Source organism: Chanodichthys erythropterus, chromosome 1 (assembly GCF_024489055.1).
Source record: "Chanodichthys erythropterus isolate Z2021 chromosome 1, ASM2448905v1, whole genome shotgun sequence".
Taxonomy (NCBI): domain Eukaryota; kingdom Metazoa; phylum Chordata; class Actinopteri; order Cypriniformes; family Xenocyprididae; genus Chanodichthys; species Chanodichthys erythropterus.
The window spans coordinates 7,481,048-7,502,358 of record NC_090221.1 but is presented as its reverse complement, the minus strand read 5'-3'; the positions used below and the strand labels follow the sequence as shown (position 1 = coordinate 7,502,358).

The following is a 21,311-nucleotide window of genomic DNA, read 5'->3' as shown; positions in this document are numbered from 1 at the left end:
TATTGCAAATGACTCCACCGAGGAGGGGAAAAACTCAATAAAATGCTGCTGAATCAAACAGTTTAGCTTAAATCAGTATTATCAACCATCACTGTAAAAGAAATTAACCTGTTGGCCTCAGACATCTGTTTAAGCAGTAAAAACAAATTCATATTAAAATGTACATATGTATTAACCTGCATTAACAAAACATGTTTGGCATTCATTCTTCAAAAAGAAAAACAACACAACAGGGATGCATGAGGTCATTTGTCCTGTTAGCTCCAGATTGTTCTCCAGGTCACTGTGGAAAAACTATCAAGTCCATAAACTGAAGGCACTGCATGTGACAGCTTGTAAGTAGACATGGTGACAATAAAGTCCTATTATGACAGTGATAGTATATCAGTGCCTATCACCCTGTTGCATTCATAATGTCCGCCCCGTTACGCTCTTTCATTTAATTACAAAATTAACTCCCCTGCTATGGCATGACAGGCTGAAATTTCTTCCTCACATGCAATGGAAACCGGCTCAACTGTTTCCGATGATTCTGGACACCTGAAAGCAGATTGTATTGGCGATTTACTCAGACTTAAGGAAATATTTTCATTATGTGAACCTCTTCTCTACTAGGACACTGCCTTATTGAAAGTGTTAATTAATATACAGTGTCCCAAAAGCAAAATAATGTCCATATCTTACAAATAACTCACATACTTTCCTTTTAATTAAAGCCCCTTTGTCATTGCTTATTTTACTGGTTCATTCATTTGTTGATTCTACACAGTGTATGGTGTGAAGACTGAACAGTTAATTGGTTCAGGCTTTAAAGATAGATTCAATATTAAATAAACAACCACAAAGGGTAATGGATTCGAACTACTTGACACTATAACTCTCAGAAAAAAAGGTTCAATGGGGTTCTATATAGAACCCTAGGGTTTTTGACTCAATTTAAAATGCCCCTATTATGTTTTTTTTTTTTTAAATATTACCTTTCATGCAGTGTGTATATCTGTTTGCGAAGGTAAAATGCCTGCAAAGTTTTAAAGATCAAAGTGCACTACAAATAAAGTTATTGTCTCCTGAAGAAAGAATCCATTCTGAAGTGCCAAAACAAGTCGTCAGCGATTCCAGTCTCACTTCACTACATGTCTGCGTAACAATAATGCCAGCCTATGGTCTTCACTGGCTACCCCTCAACAACTTCTACTTTGACCCGGCCTCAAACACTGTAGTTAAAGCTGAGGCCTGAAAGAGTATCGTTTGTGTTACCGACATGCTGTTTTAATGCTGCTAATCCACTTCAAAAGGATGAGGACTTTATTCAGAAAAAAAACAATTCCATCGTTCGTATCACTGTGTATCAAGTTTTGAGGAAGCCTACAGAGCTGAAATTCAGATATGGCAATGAGCATTTCATTTACCACACACTGTAAGCAGTAGACCAATCACAACAGACTAGGTCATCTGACCAATCAGAACACAGTAGGCTCTCGGAAAGGAAGGATTTAGAGAGACTGATGCTGCGTCCCAATTCGCCTACTTCTACTACGCCCTAAAAGTATGCACTCCTTTTATGAACGAAAAGTACATACTTTTGAGTGTGTAGCAAAAGAGTAGACAAGCTTTGGGACCTACTATCACGTCTTCGCTCTCTGTCGCATCCTGTCACCGTAAACTGGCCTGTCAATCATCTTACATCCTCCACCACATTTCATTTAGTTAATTTCCTACTGTATCGGAGAGAAATGCAGTAGCACCTTGATATGCAGTCGCGGGTCTTTCATGTGGAGAACTCTCTTCATATGCATAATTATGCATTTAAAAGTTAATGGCCATTCGGGTCTTTATAAAAGTCCACATTGGTATTGCAGATGAAATATAACATGGATAACATTAAATAAATATTTTCCATCAGGTTAAACTGATTATTAGTCACTCAAGCCTCTCACCGTCGGTCGCGCATATCTGCCATGTTTTGCATTTTTTAACACTTTTTACTGTTTGTAGTTCTGAACTGAATCCTCATCCGAAGTGCAATAGGTTGTGGGCAATATTAGCCTTTATAGTGTGCACGAATGCACACTTCGAAAATCTACCGGAAATAGTAGACCACTTTTGGCATACTCTTTTCAACATACTATTCTTTGGGACACACTTATTTTAATCTCACATACTATTTAGGATGGATAGTATGGACATTGGTACACAGGGCAAATCTTTGAACAAACCATTTTCAAACTGAGAAATTAGGTGATGTGCAATGTATAATATGAGAAAATTAAAGTGTTTTTTTGACCTTGTAGGAGACAAAATTAGGAAACTTCAAAATAGCATAATAGGGGTTCTATATATAGTTCTATATATGAAGCACCTGTCAAAACCCTTTGAGGTTCTATATAGAACCCTTCCTTCTAAGGGTGTAATTAACTGCATTACTTTTATATTAGATAAAAAATAATAACATCAAATAATAATCTGACCAATAGAGCCAAGTAGAGGCATGTTCCCTCCTTCACCATCAGCGCAGGGCAGACGCTTCCTGCTAGGTGTGGAACACTCCAAGAACCCACTAGCTGTAGAGCTGGTGATACCCATACTGAAGCCTGTCACACCCATAGGTGTGCTCTCACCTAAGTAGCATACAGAAAAAAGCTTTCATTTTCATTATACTTTTCTTGAATGACTTATTTTTAAAATTGTAGAAAGCAAAGCCATAGTGTGCTTGTGTTGTCCTTCATGCCAATGGCCAAATCAGGCAACTACTTGGTGACACACCTTTGACAAGTCCTCGACTTGTCCTCATGTTACAGGCAAAATCCATAGGTGTGAAGGACCTTTTCATAGGGGTGTCGGACTGCAGAACAAAAACATGGCATGACTTACATCTAACAATAGACTCTGCTGTATTTACCTCTTATTTCAAGCAGTGTTACCAAAGCAGTGTCTGAACCAGGAAAGTATCTATGTCATTTATTGTAGGGTGTGGTGTCATGTTTCTACAAAGTTGTATAGAAATGCAGTTTTAGGATTTGGTTTTGTTCCACATTAAACTGCTGGTTACCTATAGCTATAACTGCCTAACATCTGATACCACAATGAGTACTGACATCACATGTATGCTCTCAAGACTTCTGTTCAATGTATGCATTGTCATCTGCAATGTATGTGTTTTTTCAGCTGCACTATACTTTTAAAATTTGTAAAAAAAAAATTTTACTTGACTTCTTTTTACAAGAAAATACAATTTCAGTCTTTCTACTTCAACATTTCATGTTTAATTCAATGCATCTCTATCTCTAATTATTTGTATTTGTAATTTACTAGCAATTTCTGAGTAAAACTAATTTCGGTAACACTTTACTATGGGGAACAATTCTCACTTTTAACTAGTTGCTTATTAGCATGCATGTTGGCTGTTTATTAGTACTTATAAAGGACATATTAATGCCTTATTCTAACATATTCTAAATCTCTAAATCTTACCCCAAACTTAAACGCTACAACAACTACCTTACCAACTCTTAATAAGCAGTAAATTAAGGGTTTATTGAGGCATAGTTAATAGTGATTATGTGTTCCCCATACCAGTGTTACCATAATTTTAAAGTAAATCCTAGACCAATTTCCAGTGTAAATACTATACTATGATCACATTTGTAGAGAATTACTCTGAATGTATGAGTAGTATTGGGCCGAGACAGAGACTCCAGCATCAGGGTGGGCTCTCTCAGTGGTGGGAGATTGTTTACTGCATGCATGACACTGGGAGCTCCGCCTCTTAGGATCCTCCCTCTGAGCTAGGAGATATAGAGAAAGATCACAGCTGTGACTCTGAAATCAAACCAAATTAGTGCAGACTGAATAGTTAAACAAAATACACATTTAATTACACAGAACTTTTTGCCATATTCCTTCCAATTAAAATGCAGATATTAGATTAAGATGATTTGAAATTTCTATAAAAGAGCAAAGGGCAACTGTGTTTACTAGTTCTAATGTCAACTAGACTATGGAGGCAATAGGCCACTTTCACCCATTTAAAAAAAAAATTCTGCTATCTCTGTTTACAGAGATCAAAGTCTGCACACTTTTTTCAGGATTAGTTTAATGAACAGAAAGTTCAAAAGAACAGTGATTATTTGAAATATAAATATTTTGCAACATTAAATGTCTTTACTGTCATATTTAACTAGTTTCATGAGTCCGTGCTTAATACATTTTACTCATCCTATACACATAAATGTATGTATAAATGTATGTATGTAAAATATCCATATGTTCTTTTCTAGCAAATAAATTAACTATAAATTGCCATTGCAGGCTGGCTGAGTTAAAAAAAAAAATCAAAGGTGGTGATACATGCATGAATCTCTTCAGATAAGGCAGATCAATAATCTGCAGGCCACAGTGACACCGGTGTGGCTTGTTACCTGCATAAGCCTGGAAATAGGTGCGTAGTATTCTTGCTCTGGAGACTCAGAGAGTATCTGAGGAAGCCTGTGGTTTTGAACGGCACTCACTGGGGGAGAGGGCAGGCTTTCGTTCACAGTGGATCTGCGAGAAACAAACCCAAGAACACATACTAACTCTAATTAGCAATCTGCATGTTTACTCATGCCTGATACCCCTGCAGGAGCTCAAGGCTATACTTCTATGATTTTTCCAAGTGATGACAAGGTTAAAAGTGTTACAATTAATAAGGTGCAATGCAGCTTGAGGGACCAATTTAACAAGTGCTTTTAAAAAGAGTCTGCATTTCAAAAGAAGATCTCAGCCTGTTATAATGCGACCCCAGTAGACCTTGCATTGAATAATTTGCAGCCATGTATTCTGAAAGAGTTGCATCATGCATAAAGTTGTTGCTGCAGAAGAACCTCTCTTATTGCATTCTTTATGTAAAACTTGTGAGGATATAAAACGGTGCACTTAGAGGTATAGTTCACCCAAAAAAAGTTCTCAAAGAAACACGAAAGAAGATATTTTGCTCATGTAATTGCATTAAATGGCGACTGGAGCTTTCAAGCTTCAAAAAGGACTATATAGGTAAAATCACATTAAAATTATCATAAAAGCAGCCCATATGTCTTGTGCACTATATTCAAAGTGTTCTAAAGCCATTTGATAGTTTTTATGATGAAAAGACCTTAATTTACAGACATTCTTCCCTTCCAGGGAGCTCTGCAACTAGATCCGTCAGAGAACCGAACCAATCAGTTTGGTGAACTGTATGAACTGATTCAATGAACTGATTCTGACTCAAAAGAACAATTTTGAACAACTAGGGATGTCAATATTATCAGTGAATAATGACTTTAAAGTTACCATGAAATTAAAATTGACAATTCTTTTATTTATGAAACATTGCAGTATTTATTATTAATGATTTATCTATGCACATAATTTTTTTAATTCATGTGCCCTTCTTTAATCAAAAGAACTTCTCTTCTCTTCTCTTCTCTTCTCTTCTCTTCTCTTCTCTTCTCTTCTCTTCTCTTCTCTTCTCTTCTCTTCTCTTCTCTTCTCTTCTCTTCTGATGACGTATGTACTTGAGCGAGGACAGGGCAACCTGTCACTCAAATGAGATTGCACCAATAGCAATAGGCAAAATCAAGTCCCGCTCTACATTTTTCTTGTTCGAGAAGACTTTTACTCAGATATATGTTTCAACAGAGAAGAAAAGACTATCGCAACTTCCGTTTCATGCCAACTTTTCATTCGTTTCATTCAATTGTTCACACAAAGTTGTCATATGGCTTCAAAAGTCTTGAAAACTAGTGCAAAATTCAAGCAAACTACTTTTATGATACTTCTGTGATGCTGTTTTTACATTTTTAGAGCTCTCAATGACATGATGGTGAGTAAATAGTGACAGACTTGTCATTTTTGGATGAACTATCCCTCTAAACTCCTATGATAATGTATGCTGAGCTTACAGTCTAGTTCCTCGTAAGAGTTGGCTTCCGTTTCCCACAAGGCTGTGGTACATCCGAACCCTGCCACTGAGTCTGGGGAGTCTGCGCTGGGCTGTGGGTTTCTGTATGAGTACACTGGACCCTCTCAGAGTCTGGCTCTTCACACACATCAACACGCTCGGTGCATCATCTGGGTCATATCTTTAGGAGAAGCCAAGACAGATCAAGTTGTAGGTCTTCATTTGTTTTCATATTGATTTATCTGTACAAACTTCTAAATTCAGTTCCTTATTAAACAATCTTCAAAAAAAGAAATAGCAATAGAAAAACTGTTTTGTTTAGTTTTTGTAGGGTTTGATAAGAACTTTCCAAACTCCAAAAGACTTACAAGGCTCTCTCACTAAATCCCTGATGTCTCTGTTGCAGTGGCTTTGCTTGGATTGTCATAACACCATTTAAATTAATCTTGTAGGCACTTGAGTCCTGATAGAAGAAATAGCAAATTCATAACATGAGAACAAAGTAACAGACAGAACCTCAACTTTACAGCAAAGTGCATGTTTCTTGTAGGTCATCACCCATACATTATTGCTGCATGTTGACAGGAATGTGTTTCTGCTACTAGAACCTCTGGAAGACAGAAGGTGAGGTCCTTTAACAGAGATCTGAGGTGAAGGCACTTGACTGGAGCTCTCTAATGTTCTCCTCTCTGTTGCTCCATCTGATGCCAAAAGAACATTAGGAATTTAGGGAAATCTCCAAAAATACACTTATCTGCTGGCAAATACTGAATTTCATTTTATTACTCCACAGAGTAACACAAACTCACTTAGGTCAAATACAGTTCATTCTGATGATGCATCAAGATCATTTATCATTATTGATCATTGATCATTATTATTTAAATATTATGATTTTTTAAAAACATATTTACCATATCAAAGGGCCCACTCATTTTGATCATGGTTTGAACAAATATATTAAGCAGCACAACTGTTTTCAACATTGTTATAGTAATAAAAAAAAATGTTTCTTGAGCAGAAAATCAGCATATTAGAATGATTTCTGAAGGATCATGTGACTGAAGGCTGGAGTAATAATGCTGAAAACTCAGCTTTGCCATCACAGGAATAAATTACATTTTAAAATATATTAAAATAGAAAGTAGTTATTTTAAATTGCAATAACATTTCACTATATTGCTATTTTCCTGTATTTTTGATCAGATAAATGCAGCCTTAGTAAGCTTAAGAGACATGGACGAAAAGCAACAAAACTCTGCTTTCATTTTCAAGTGGTCTTTATGCATGCAAAAGCTGTGTTCTTTACCCACCCAAGATCTATCAATCACATACGTACTTATAGCTAATTCTGTTTAGTTGGTTTCAGTAATTCAGACACACCAGAGAGTTGTTTCTCCCAGTACTTGTGTAAGAGCTCCTCCAGGAGACCCACCACCTCCCTCCACACGTCATCAAACAGCTCATCTGCAACTGCGTCACGGATGCATGCATGAGGGGATACTGGTGGAACTCCACCCCTGGGGAATACAGATGAAGACTTCCTCTGATCCACCTCCTCATCCTCCCTACAGTCAAAAGAATTACACAAGAGCTACAGGATGCCTTAAAATGGGTGCATACTATTAACAGTCCATTTATGGTGAATAAAACTGCATATAACATGATGTAACTAAGATGGATAGCAATTGTAGAATTTAGATAATGAAAAATACTATTTTCGATTCAATGGGATTGGAGTACTAGGATATTGGCTGTTTATTAGTTCTTATAAATCACATATTAATTACTTATTCTGCACAACCATATTCTACAGCTCTTAATCCTACACATTACCTGAACTTAACAACTACCTTACTAACTTATTAATATAGTAATTATGAGTTAGTTATTAGTGAGAATTGGACCATAAACTAAAGTGTGACCAAATTTTAATATTATATTTTGGAGCAAATGTTCAATGGCCAAGAATTTAAGGCATGCATACTTTCAAAAATAAACCTACACTGTTGCATTATAATAGAGGGGTATGATAGTATATTAAGTATTTGTGACATACATTTCTTTTCCATCATAAGCTAAAAACTCCTCTATGCTGCCCTCTGCTTCATACACCTCCTCTTCTTCACTGAGGTAGAGTGAATGCTCAGAGGGAGGAGAGCTGGAGCTTGGGACAGAGTGCTCACACCAGAGACCCGGGGCCAGACTGCGGCCTGCTACATACAGCCTGCAGATAGAAAGAGAGTGAGAGAGCGAGAAAGAGAGAAATGAGGGAGGAAGAAAATTCTCGCCACAGCCAGGCCAGACTGATAAATGCATTGCCGGTGGACATGTTCAGTGCAGTTTCTTCAGAACATATTGCATATTTTTAATCAGGTGAGAGGCCTTATCCTTGGGGGTTGGTTTTATGTGTTATATCAAATTTATAATGTATGATAGGCTTCAGTGCATATTTCAAAAAAATAGATAAGTGCAGTCAAGCAAAAACAAAGAGCTAAGCCCATAAACCAATCAATTGAATGAGCTCATTAATCAAGAGATAAAGAAAAAAAATTTTTGTAAGATAAGACTGACCTTAAAAAGTCCAGGAGTAACTCCAGCGATAAACAAAATACCATGATAATTGTATAATGCCCCAAAAAATTGTTGAAGAGAACTAGATGTATACCTATAGATATAAAAACTTATATATATATTTTATTTGAAACCTGCACATGCCCTCAATCAGACAGACCATCACTTCTCACTGCCCGGAGTGGACAATCAACTTAATTAGAGCCTCATTTAAATCACAATATCATTCATTCATTCAGTATTTATATAGTTGAAGCCATAAAATTATCCCTCCTGGTAGCTGTTAAACTGCAGCCTTAAACCAAAAGAACTAAAGAACTATAATAATTTTAATTAAACATTAAATAAAACCCATGTATTTTTGTTATTTTAACTCAATGACTCAAAATGTCGATTTCATTTTATTGAGGGGCTTACTCGCTATGGTCTTCCCTCTTGTCCAGGCAGGTGGGTGTGGAGAAGGATGAGGTTCTGGCACTGGACTCTCGTCTACAGATGTACTGAACACCCTCCTGTTTGGGAGGCTCCAACTGGTTTCCTAAAATTCTGTGGTCAAGGATGCAACACAACGAGACAATAACAAGGAGACAACATTTCTTTCTAAACATTTCAGTTATTTACTTTTGTGGAAAGGTATTTTTATTAAAAATGTTGTGTATTTTATTATGAATTTTCATTTGAAAATTGTATTTGAGTAGCACAATAATAAGGTAATAGCGACACCTACAGGTGAACAAAGTGAAGTGTTAGTTTGAACCTGTCATGTGATCTAGCTAGCTGAATATCAGAACCATGAGGGCACATGCACGTGTCTGATAGGAAAGCACGTTTGCTTGAAAAATGTCTCCAAATGTCTATTGGATTTCTGATTAGAAGGTGCACACGGTATGTTGTTTGTTTTTTTGGATTTCATCTGTTAATTTAAGTTAATATACTGTGTTAATAGCCTATTGGTTCAATAAGGACTTGGCTAAACTGTGACATGACAGAAAATGCATTCACACATGTATACATCTAAATGTAATTTTATTTTAAGTTTTCCACAGTGTCAAAATTATGTCAAGATGGTATGATGAAGGGGGTTCTGACCTTTTATATGACCTTCTGATATTAAACATAAAAGGCATCAGTTGAAGCATGATTTTTCTGATCAGAAGAAAACGTTCAGGAGCTGTTACAGTATGAAAGTGCTTTTTTTTAAACTAAACACTAATATTGAGTGACTTACATTTTAGAAATAATATTGCTAGTTATTTTCTGTTTTTTTTCTGTCCCCTTCCAATGACTCAGTGTTTTGAAGAAATCAGTTGAGCGAATGATTCAGTGACTTTTCACCACGTTCTCAATGTAGAGAACTGTTGTGGTGCTTAATATTTTTGTGGAAACTGTGATACATTTTTTTTCAGTATTATATGATGAATATAATTTGGAATAGAAAGTATTATCTTTAATTTAATTTAGTGAACTTTAAAAATCTAAGTATGCCTATCCCTTTTAGCCACAGAACAGTCAAATTTCTCTCACAAACCTCTCTTTGCTCAAAGAAGCTGTACCTGAGATGGGGGGTGTGTCCGTTCCACTCCTCACACTCCTCCTGCAGGGACTCTGAGCGGCTGCTGACTCTCCCCTCATACAGCAGCTCATCCACGGAGTTAAAGAGCTGACGCACATGCTGAGTATTCGCCCGCTCGAACTCCTGCATGCAAGCCAAACCAAACACTAAAACATTCAATGAACACACAGAGAATCCCACAGCTAGCAACTAGTGATGCATTTGCAAAAATAACAGTTAGAAACATGCACTAAAAACAGTGAGAGGCTTTAAAATGATAAACAGAAAAATGCCCTGTTGTAGATGTCTCTTATTTTTCAAGTATTTATTACATGGTACATTTTAATACTAATAAATGTGTTGTACGCTATTTTACATTCCAATTCAATTAATTAATTTCAACTGATGTAGCAAACAGGATACATAAATCTAATAAGAATTTGAACTTATATATTAATGCTGACAACAATGGAACCACTTGGGAGAGAACTGTCAGGAGACTTATTAGACTTATTAGTGCTAGAATATTATACATTTGTTGAATTAAATCTAGGGTGTAGGGTGAATTCAGGTTTATTGGGACACTTTTTCCCAGTCATCTCAAGGGCAAAATGTGTCCCAATGAACCTGAATTCACCCTACTCATTTCTGCAATCCTTAATTTAAACAAAATTGGCTAATTTACTTATTTTATGGCTATTAATGACATATTTCTCAGTTTTTATTATGTATATGTATTATGTATACACATTTTAGTTTTGCCATCTTTCCATGAATTGTATTATGCTGTGCACTGTGTGTGTATATATATATATATAAAACCATAATTTTAAATTGTAATAATATTTCACAATATTTTGTTTTTTTCTGTATTTATTATTAAATAAATGCAGCCTTAATGGGAAAAAACAATAATATTAAGAAAAAAAACAATAATATTATATATATATATATATATATATATATATATATATATATATATATATATATATATATATATATATATGTAGGTATATATTAACCATACATATGTCATACACAATACATAATACAAATAATCCATTTTCAAAAACTATAAATATTAATATTCTTTTTTTTTTCCCTTTTACATGGACCTCTTGAATAATAGAATATTAATTAATTCAATTATTTCAACAAGTTAATATTTCAATATTTTTCAATACAGTAAATTCCCGTCATTCCAATTCAAATTCCAATTTAGCTGCTTCTGGAGTGTGGCCAATTCAAGTTCTCATGAACAAAAATATATATATATATATATATATATATATATAAAAAAAAAAAAAATCTCATTCACTGAATAGGAGTTGATTCTAAAATTCAAAATGTTGACCAACCCTGATGAAAAGGCTAAAAAACATCTGAAAGAAGAACAAAGGCATTACATCATATCTCCAGGAGCAGATGGAGCTGTGCTCTGTGGAGAGACCAGGGCCAGTGCCCGAGCTGCCGGAGCGGGAGGGGAGGTGGCTCACGGGGGTAGTGCCACCGGCAGATGACTGTCCACATGACGATATACTACCAATGAAGAAATGAAGCATTACTCTAAGGACTCTGTTTTCTATTTTCAAATGTCATTAATATGAAGTAGAGCTGAAACCTTACAATAAGTTCTGAATATTCCAAAACAAAAATGATTGTATTACCTGAGGCCACTGTTTGGGACCCTGTTGACACTTCTGGTGAACGGGGCAGGCACTGCGTTTATGCTTTTGCTAGGTTCGCTGAGCAGCTTTTTCCTAATACATGATATGGGAATAAGAATAAAGATGGGTCCATGCAGTTAATGAAAACGTGTCAATTTATGCCTTGTAATAACGCATGCTGCAGTCATACATTCAGAGGCATTTATGAACTGTAAAACACAATAAGCATCCTTTGGTTAACATGCTAAACTTCATCAAACTATTTTAAAATGGAATCTGCTAATTGTTTTATAATTATTATGCATGCAGCTATTATAACCTCATATTATTTTAGAGACTACATAACAACATATATTAATCTTTCAGCGGGACTATTTAAAATGAACTAATCAAGGCAAAGAGCTTTTGTTATGAAAAGCATATCCACCTGCAGGTATAAGAGGGTCACATGATGCTGTCGCCTTCAAGCTTTCACTCTTTGTCTCAAACTGCCTCTAATCTATCAGACAATTATGTCATGAATAATTCAAACAGTACAAGATCAAAGTACAATATACAGGCATGTTGGAGTGTCACATTTATCACTATGACAACAAGAAGCTTTATCTGTAAATGTTATATAGTAAAATAGAGTTATTTTTAATTTTTTAAACATGCTTATTTTACATTGTTTTATATCATTTAAATATCTCTTTTTGTCTCTTAAGATTTGTCATCATTCAGTATCAGTGTTTATTGAGACCTCTGTGAATAAAATGAGTGTTGGTTATAACTGTAACCCACAAAAAATTTGTTTAAAAAGATTATTAAAACCAAATTACAGCATATGTCAGATAAATGACAATTGTAATGTGATTATTGGAGTTATAACTTGCATAGTTAATACAAGACCTTGTTGATGCAACAAAATTTCAAAATAAAATTCCAATAATGCATAACGTTATGACGAGTTGTGATTGTTCCCCTCACAAAAAACCCTTTCAAAAACGCTAGAACTTACCCAATTACAATGAGTCCAGCATGTCTGTCATGGTACGCTGCCCTGTAGCTGTCTGGGTAGTGAGAGAGCACAAGAGGTAGGGTGGCCAAAGATGAGGCCCACCCAAAGCCCAGTGTACTGTGCATGGGTAAATTACTCCTATCAGTGGTACCCAGCCAAATCGTTTAAAGAACAGACAGCAACATTCACACTTTCAGATCAGCCATCAGAAATGACTTCTTGTTTCCCCTGCAGGTCAACACGAGTTTCCTTCTCTTCCTCTCGCCCAGAGGTGCCTCTGATCTGTTACTTCAGCTCCATCAAGGGAGTGTTTGGACACGCTACAGTAGCACAGCACAGGTGCATGAAAGTCCCCACCCTCCCCTGCATGACTCACAGGTGTACACACCTTACCATCCATCCCAGAGGAGCTTTCTCCCTAAGATTTTTTCCATCCTGGAGTGTAATCATGAAACTCTTAAATAGAAAATGTTTCTAGGAATAAGACATCTAAGATGACATTTTAAGTATATCCAGCAGATTTATATATACACCGATCAGGCATAACATTATGACCACTGACAGGTAAAGTGAATAACACTGATTATCTCTTCATCACGGCACCGGTTAGCGGGTGGGATATATTAGGCATCGAGTGAACATTTTGTCCTCAAGGTTGATGTGTTAGAAGCAGGAAAAATGGGCAAGCGCAAGGATTTGAGCGAGTTTGACCAGGGACAAATTGTGATGGCTATAGACGACTGGGTCAGAGCATCTCCAAAACTGCTCTTATGGGGTGTTCCCAGTCAAAAGTGGTCAAATGTGGTCCAAGGAAGGAACAGTGGTGAACCGGAGACAGGGTCATGGGTTGCCAAGGCTCATTGATGCACGTGGGGAGTGAAGGCATACCTGTGTGGTATGATCCAACAGACGAGCTACTGTAGCTCTAATTGCTCAAGAAGTTAATGCTGGTTCTGACAGAAAGGTGTCAGCTGTCATCTGTGATGCTTGGTGAATGTTCTGCTGGGAAACCTTGGGTCATGCCATGTACAGCCTTTCATTGAAACGGTATTCCCAAGTGGCTGTGGCCTCTTTCAGCCGGATAATGCGCCCTACCACAAAGCAAAAATTGTTCAGGACTGGTTTGAGGAGCACAGCGAGTTTGAGGTGTCGACTTGGCCTGACACGAAAGAGAAGAGATTGTTGAATGAAGTCGTAATTTTTGTTTTGTTTTTGCGCACCAAAAGTATTCTTGTTGCTTCATAAAATTAAGGTTGAATCACTGCAGTCACGTTGACTGTTTTAACGATGTCTTGGATTTTATCAAAAAAATATTATATTTGTGTTCCGAAAATGAACAAAGTTTCTGAAGAGTTTGGAACAACATGATGGTGACATGACAGAATTTTCAATTTTGGGTGAACTAACCCTTTAATACAATCGACAGAAATAAAATGCTAACCTTAGGCTATGAGCGAACTACACCACGTTAGTTTGTCGCCACTACCCAGCGTCCAACAACTCTTTTAGTCTTTGTTCAAAAACAAGTTAGAATAGTTGGCAAGAGCACGATTATAAACACAAGGTGGCTGTGAAAGTGAATTAGTGCGTAGATGAATTTACCTGTTCGGTGTGATGAAGTTTAATAATGTAGTCCCATTTAGCAACTGCCTTTTTTCAAGACACGTAAAAGATTCAAAAAACCCAGAGTGGGGTATTACAGGTGCTTTATGTTGTAGAATAAAACGTGAAAATATCTTAAGCTTGTGTTCACCACACCCCTTATTTCACCAAAATCCCAAAAACACACAAACAAAAAAACATTGACTTTGGGACGATGGAACCGAAAGTGTTAAATTGCTTTAGTTTTTTTGGCCTACAAAAATGTCATTGTATTAACTATTTACACCATCTTATATATACAAAATTTAGCAAAGGGGTTTTAGACATCACATGTCCCTTTCCAAAAAGCATTTTATGTCAATAATCACTTGATATCTCTCTTAAACGTTAATAGATAAAGACAACAACAAGAGCACTCCGTGCACACAGGAGCACAAACTGACACCACATGCAGCTACAGAAGAAGTAGCGCAGAGAACGGGGAAAACTAATTAGCAGCGGGTGAAGGCTTCAACGGTTGGCAGGGGTCAACGAGGAAGCCCAGCTTCAGTAGCGGCTCAGGTTTCTCTCACAGAGCAAACAGCAAATAATTTCAGCAGGTTGCCCGCCAGAGCCTAATGAAACATGCATGACCAGCATGGCAGCAGAAAGCCTCAGATGACTGACATGGATTCTTTCTCTTGTCTGCCTTTTAGCAGCAAGCACAACGGGACAGTGATTTCACTCAGTACAAGCCTGTCAAATTTTACACCATTCCAATGTTCAGACACAACATCAAATCTCACTTGTCAAATATATAAAACAATTAACTTGCAAAACAGAACATCAAAGTATTTTATAAATGTTTAGGCTGAGTGCATATATGAGAATTTTGGTTCTTAATGTTATGCTATTTTAGTTTACTTATTATGTAAAGAAATTAGAAATCTATGGTATGTGTTGCTCCAAAAAAATTGCACAACAACAGTTTGAACTGATTTTGATTTTTGATGTATTTTCAGTAATTCATTAAAACTGGACCACAAGTTGTCACTTGTTGCATTTATGATGGTATACAGAAGTCAGCACAAGGGATATTGGCATCTCAAGAACTATACTGATCAAACAAAAAATAAACAATAAATAAATTGTAGAATATTAATCATAATATTTCAAACAAATAAATAAATAATTGTATGTGCTGTAGGGAAATGGATATCTTGAAGAGTGAAGTGTAATAAAACAAATAGTGATCTTTAAACATATTCTGTAAGGACCACTATATTCAAAAGCCGCGTTTTCACCGCAAGAACTTTCCCCAGGAACTAGGGATGTTAGTACTCGGTGTGTTTGAACTGCAGGGACCAGGGTCTAAATGAAGATCTGGGTAAAAATTTCCCCCTCAAAAAGTCCTTGCCCGCAAGATAGTACTTTGTCAAAGTTCACAAACTTTTGCGGGTGGGACTTGGGTGCTGAATATGCTGATTGGTTGAGTTCATGCAGCATTTTGATTGGTTGACTCCACCAGCATTTTACTTCAACCACCATTTGCTGCGATGCATACAGTAAGAGTTGTTTGCTATTCGAATCAACAACTGAGTTCAAAAAATACGCTTAAATGTGAAGAACAAAATCCAGTTGGAACAAGTCGCGTGCAATCCTACGACATTTAGAACGTGATGGAAATGGAGACAGCAACAGGTCTGGGGGAAAAAGTTTCTGGGACAAATTGTTCCGGGTAATTTAGGTGGAAAAGCAGATAAAGATGATTGAAAATTTGCATACAGTTTGGATTGGCAGTATGGTTCTGTTCTGGGTAAGAACTACCTGCTCATCCATGCAGCCTAGCATGGATAATAGCAGGGAGAGCAGCACCTTAAGGTAAACAGAACAACCAACATAAAGGTATGCAGATATCATTAATGTTCTTAATGACAATAATTTGATGTAACAACATGATTCAAGAAAAATTAGTCTGATTTGAAGAGGTTAGGTACATCAGAGGCCAAGTCCTGTCTGGACGAGAGGAGCTGGGGATGGAGGAGGGTAAAGCTGCTGATAATGCTGAAAGGAATTCATATACTAAGATAGGCATTGTATTCCTATAGGTAGATGTGGATCAGCTGAGTCAGCTAATGCGAGCTTGACTACTCTGACCTGCCAGAACTAACGCTTGATATTAGCTATATAAAAACACAGTAAATCTATTCTTAAACTCTTCTTAAGCACAACAATGCTCAGTTTCACTCACTGAACAATCCCCAAGCCCTTGTATAATTCCATTACACATTTATTCAGTAAACACAGTGTCTAAAAGGTTTATAAAACTGCATTTAAGGAAAGCTATAGCTATACACATTTGCCCCATCAATTTTCAAAGATCAGCTCTAGTGAGGGATTTCAGTCGTAACTAAATGCTGGTGTAGATCGAGCAATTAGATATGCTCGTGCCAGAGGAAAGACTATACCCTGATTCTTTGACATTAGTCTTGTATTAATTAGTTATCAAGTAGTGAGCACAATTCCATTAAATATTAAAGGTCTTGCCATGAAAGAACACCGTTTTGACTGTGTTTTAAGTTTTAATTTATTAGCTATACAGCAGCACTAGAAAACAGCGTTGCTCCTTAAGTGGCTAGTTGTGTAGCTTAGCTAGACATAACTTTTTCCTTGCTTAAATAGACAGGACACCACAAGACACCTAAACTTGAATGGCAAGGACATTCTAAATATTATTCTCATAGAATCTACAGGTCATTGTTCTAAAACTTGAATGAATGTTCGGAGAAGGAACTTACTTCAAGCTGTCATCACTCTCTCGGACCGGACTCATGTTGTCCTGAGCACTTCTTGTCCTCTTCCATTGAAGTGTTCGCTCCGAGTCTAGCGGGGGCTTGTCGAAACCACAGCGATAAAGTCTGTCAGGAAAGCCATGCTGGAACTTTGGGCCGGTAGAGCCGCCGCTTGGCTCGATGCGCTCCACGGTCACCTGCATTAATGAATGTGACTGACAGCTTCCCCGCGCTGACAACGAGAGCGACGCTCCGCATAGGTTACAGACAAAGCAGGTGACAAGCTGTCACTCACCGAACGTGACGCTGTTAATATCTGCCACTAACATATCTTACTTTTGGGGAGGCTAATTAAGACTTTCACCCCGCAACAAAAGACAAAACTGAGGGTTACTCTTAAGTGAGTAGCTCTTTTTACATACACGTCTTAAAGGGATAGTTCACCCAAAAATGAAAATTCTGTCATCATTTACTCACCCTCAAGTTGTTCCAAACCTGTAAAAATGTTTTTGTTCTGTTGAACACAAAGAAAGATATTTTGAAGAAAGTTTGTAACCAGACCACTTTTGGGGCACCATTGACTTCTATAGTATGAAGAAAAATACTATGGAAGTCAATGGTGCCCCAAAACTGTTCAGTTTCCCATATTCTTTAAAATATCTTCTTTTGTGTTCAACATAACAAAAAAATGTATACAGGTTTGGAACAACCTGAGGGTGAGTAAATGATGACACAATTTTCATTTTGGGGTGAACTACCCCATTAAAACAATGTTTAAGTAGACTAATCACAAAGATTATGAGTTAAATGTGCAAAATTGAGGAACAAAACGTCAACAAAACATCATCAATACTGTCTGTAATAATTATTTAACAGTGTTTTTGTCACGGTTAAAGGGTTAGTTCACCCAAAAAAGAAAATTCTGTCATTAATTACGTACCCTAATGACGTTCCACACCCGTAAGACCTTCGTTAATCTTCGGAACACAAATTAAGATGTTTTAGTTGAAAATCAAGTTTAAATCAGTTCATGTGAGTACAGTGGTTCAATATTAATATTATAAAGTGACGAGAATTTTTTGGTGCACCAAAAAAAAACAAAATAATGACTTATTTAGTGATGTCCGATTTCAAAATACTGCTGCTTGAAACTTCAGAGCGTAATGAATCAGCGTATCGAATCATGATTTGGATCGCGTGTCAAACAGTCAAACTGCTGAAATCACTTGACTTTGGTGCTCCGAACAACTGATTCGACACGCTGATTCATAATGCTCCGATGCTTCATGAAACATTGTTTTGAAATCGGCCATCACTAAATAAGTCGTTATTTTGGGTTTTTTTTGGAGCACCAAAAATATTCTCGTCGTTTTATAATATTAATATTGAACCACTGTACTCACATGAACTGATTTAAATATGTTTTTAGTACATTAATAGATCTTGAGAGAGGAAATGTCATTGCTGGCTATGCAGGCCTCACGGAGCCATCGGATTTCAACTAAAATATCTTAATTTGTGTTCTGAAGATTAACAAAGGTCTTACGGGTGTGGAACGGCATGAGGGTAGGTAATAAATGACAGAATTTTCATTTTTTTAAGCCAGATCAAAATAAAATAGGCCTATAGGCTAAAACCAATTTAAGCTCTAGCCTACGCTGTAAAATGAAGGAAATGTGTATATATTTTTATCCCAAAATCTCAATAATAAACAAAAGATGCAAAATAAACTGAAACCATCATGAATTCTATCACCTAGGTGTAATTTATGCGTAAAACACTAGATGGAGCCATAGAACAGCAGATGCCAGTGTTACCATAGGTTTGCTCTTAGCACTAGAAGGGCTACTCGCATGCTTTTTCCCCCCTCAGAATTTTTCAACGTTTTCAATATTATCATTATTATTAAAAAAAAAAAAAAAAAATGTTTCAATGTGTTTTCAATAGCACAAGAGGCCAATTACTCATTAAAGTCAAAGAATTGGGCAAAGGACCTTTCAAAGAGCTGGCTATTTAGGTAGGTTAAAATGCTGCAGGACCTCCTGGGATTTGCTTCAGTAGACTTCTGTAAATTGCCTTTGAGAAAAGGGGACATGTCCTTATAAATGAAAAGCTATTTATAGAGATATGTACTGTATACTGTATAAAACCTTTAGAAGGGGCGATAGTCCATATTTTCTGCTACAGTAGGCTAATTGAAAGCTTAGGGACAAGAAATTGAAGTAGCCTAACATGAGAGACAAGAACAATAATAATGGACAGAACATCAGTGAATTAAAACTATTATGACTGTTGTTTGTTTCTCTGGAGAAACAACAATGACAGCTTTTTTAAAACACTGATCCGCGGCGTCAATTCCTTTGAGGGTCAACACTGAGCCCATGTGCTTATGGTGCTTCAGTGGCAAGTTTATTTATGAAAAGTGCATATTAATAGCGCAAGAGGATACTGTGTGGTCAGGGTCATCAGGTCGGGGGCTGTGAATCCTAGGAGGTGGAGAGATGAATAGCTGGCGTCGTCTTGGGAGGGCTAGCGATGAGAGGTACTGAAAGGTCATGTTGAAAATGATACACCCATAATTCAAGCCCCCCGGTCACCCTCCAATCACACTGTCCCCTCCCTTAAGGTGCCGCCAGTCCTAGCTTTACGTCTTTGTTAAGACTTTTCAGTAGCCAGAGGAGGAATGTCTAGAGAGTCCGCTCAGACTCGACGGATTCACTTTCCATCTTTAAATGTTTTGGTACTGCTGACAGAAATAGCTAGGTTTGCTTGTGAAAGACATGGTTTCAAATGGATCGAATGTTCTCAACATGTTTCAAAGTAGTTTTACCATGTATTGTAAGGTCATAAACATAATCTAGAAACATTATAATAAAAAAGCTTCTATATTGCATACAGTGCAAAAGTTTGAGGTCAGCAAGGATTTAGCAAGGATGCACTAAATCAAAAGTTACAGTAAAGCCTTTTACATTGTTATTTCAAATAAATGCTGTTCTTCTAAATGAATCCTGAAATAAATGTATCATGCGTTCCACAAAAATATGAACCAGCACAACTATTAATAATAATAAATATAATAATAAGAAATGTTTCTTGAGCAGTACATCATCATATTAGAATGATTTCTGAATTATCACGTGACACTGAAGACTGGAGTAATGATGCTGTAAATACAGCTTTGCCATCCATCACAGGAATAAATTACATTTAAAATATTAAATATATTCAATTATAAAACATTTTAAATAGTAATAATATTCACAATATTACTGTTTTACTTTTACATGAAAAATCTTACCAACCCCATTAAAAAGAAATGAAATGTGGCTCTGTATTTATTTATTTTTTATTAATAATTTACTGAATTATCATAACTTTCTTTGAACATGAAATTCACACGAGGGTCCTTTAAAATACTTAATCCAGAAATATTGGGTTATATTTTATTTACAATAAGGTCTCATAACACTTTATTTTTCAATGTCATTGTTACATATGTTACATGCAGTAACTAATAACTATAAATATATATTACATGCAACTAACCCCAAACCAAACCAAACCCTTATCCCAACTTTATAGTAAGTACATGTAGTTACTTAATATTATTCAGTACTTAATTGTATAATTACAGTGTAACAAAGACACCTTAAAATAAAGTGTAACCCTTTATTTTAAGGTCCTTGTTACAGCGTAATTATACAATTAAGTACTGAGTAATATTAATTAACAACTACTTATATAGGGTTAGGAGTAGGGTTTGCTTTAGTCTTAGTTGCTTGTAATTATGTATAATTTACTGTTATTACTGTAGGAAGTACATGTAACGTGTAACAAAGACAATGTACAAAAAATGTTACCAAATATTGTACATATTACTAATATAGATAACATGTAAATTATCACTTGCAGGTTTTTTTCATGGTCTGATCAGTAGGCTAAAGGATTTCTAAAATAATTTGTCTAAAATTACGATTAGATTCTAGGTCATAGGAACTAGAATCCTTTTGAGAATTTATTCAGCTGTTGTTTCCCCTTTCCTTCCGTTCTTTCCATATTATCTACTATAATAAATAACTACTGTATAACATTTCCAGGTTTTAACATATTTCAGTTAAACAAATACGTAAGCTACCAAACATTGTGCGAATCACCTCATCTAGGTCTTTGAAACAAAAATAAACTGCACCAGAAATAACCTTGCAAGATAATAGAGCAGATATTT

The 21,311-nt window shown here is 36.2% G+C and overlaps 1 protein-coding gene across 1 annotated transcript; it reads right to left on the bottom strand.

Moving 5' to 3' along the window:
* Positions 1–463: 463 nt before the first annotated feature.
* fam149a (family with sequence similarity 149 member A) lies at positions 464–17,289 on the bottom strand. The gene is made up of 15 exons (XM_067370405.1): positions 17,093–17,289; positions 11,714–11,806; positions 11,453–11,585; positions 10,048–10,190; positions 8,912–9,040; positions 7,980–8,147; positions 7,304–7,488; positions 6,479–6,621; positions 6,289–6,383; positions 5,922–6,101; positions 4,419–4,542; positions 3,657–3,785; positions 2,764–2,842; positions 2,469–2,618; positions 464–540 (listed from the first exon to the last, which is right to left on the bottom strand). Exons 1-15 carry the CDS (start codon positions 17,287–17,289, stop codon positions 464–466), a joined length of 2,025 nt encoding a protein of 674 aa, XP_067226506.1.
* Positions 17,290–21,311: the final 4,022 nt, after the last annotated feature.

Excerpts from the sequence above, each read along its gene's own strand:
- fam149a (XM_067370405.1), bottom strand. The coding sequence starts at position 17,289 with ATGCAGGTGACCGTGGAGCGCATCGAGCCAAGCGGCGGCTCTACCGGC. Across the intron at positions 8,148-8,911 it reads AAGAGGGAAGACCATAGCGA|GCTGTATGTAGCAGGCCGCA; the intron begins GTAAGCCCCTCA and ends TTCTATCTGCAG. Across the intron at positions 2,843-3,656 it reads ATACTACTCATACATTCAGA|TCCGACACCCCTATGAAAAG; the intron begins GTAATTCTCTAC and ends TTTGTTCTGCAG.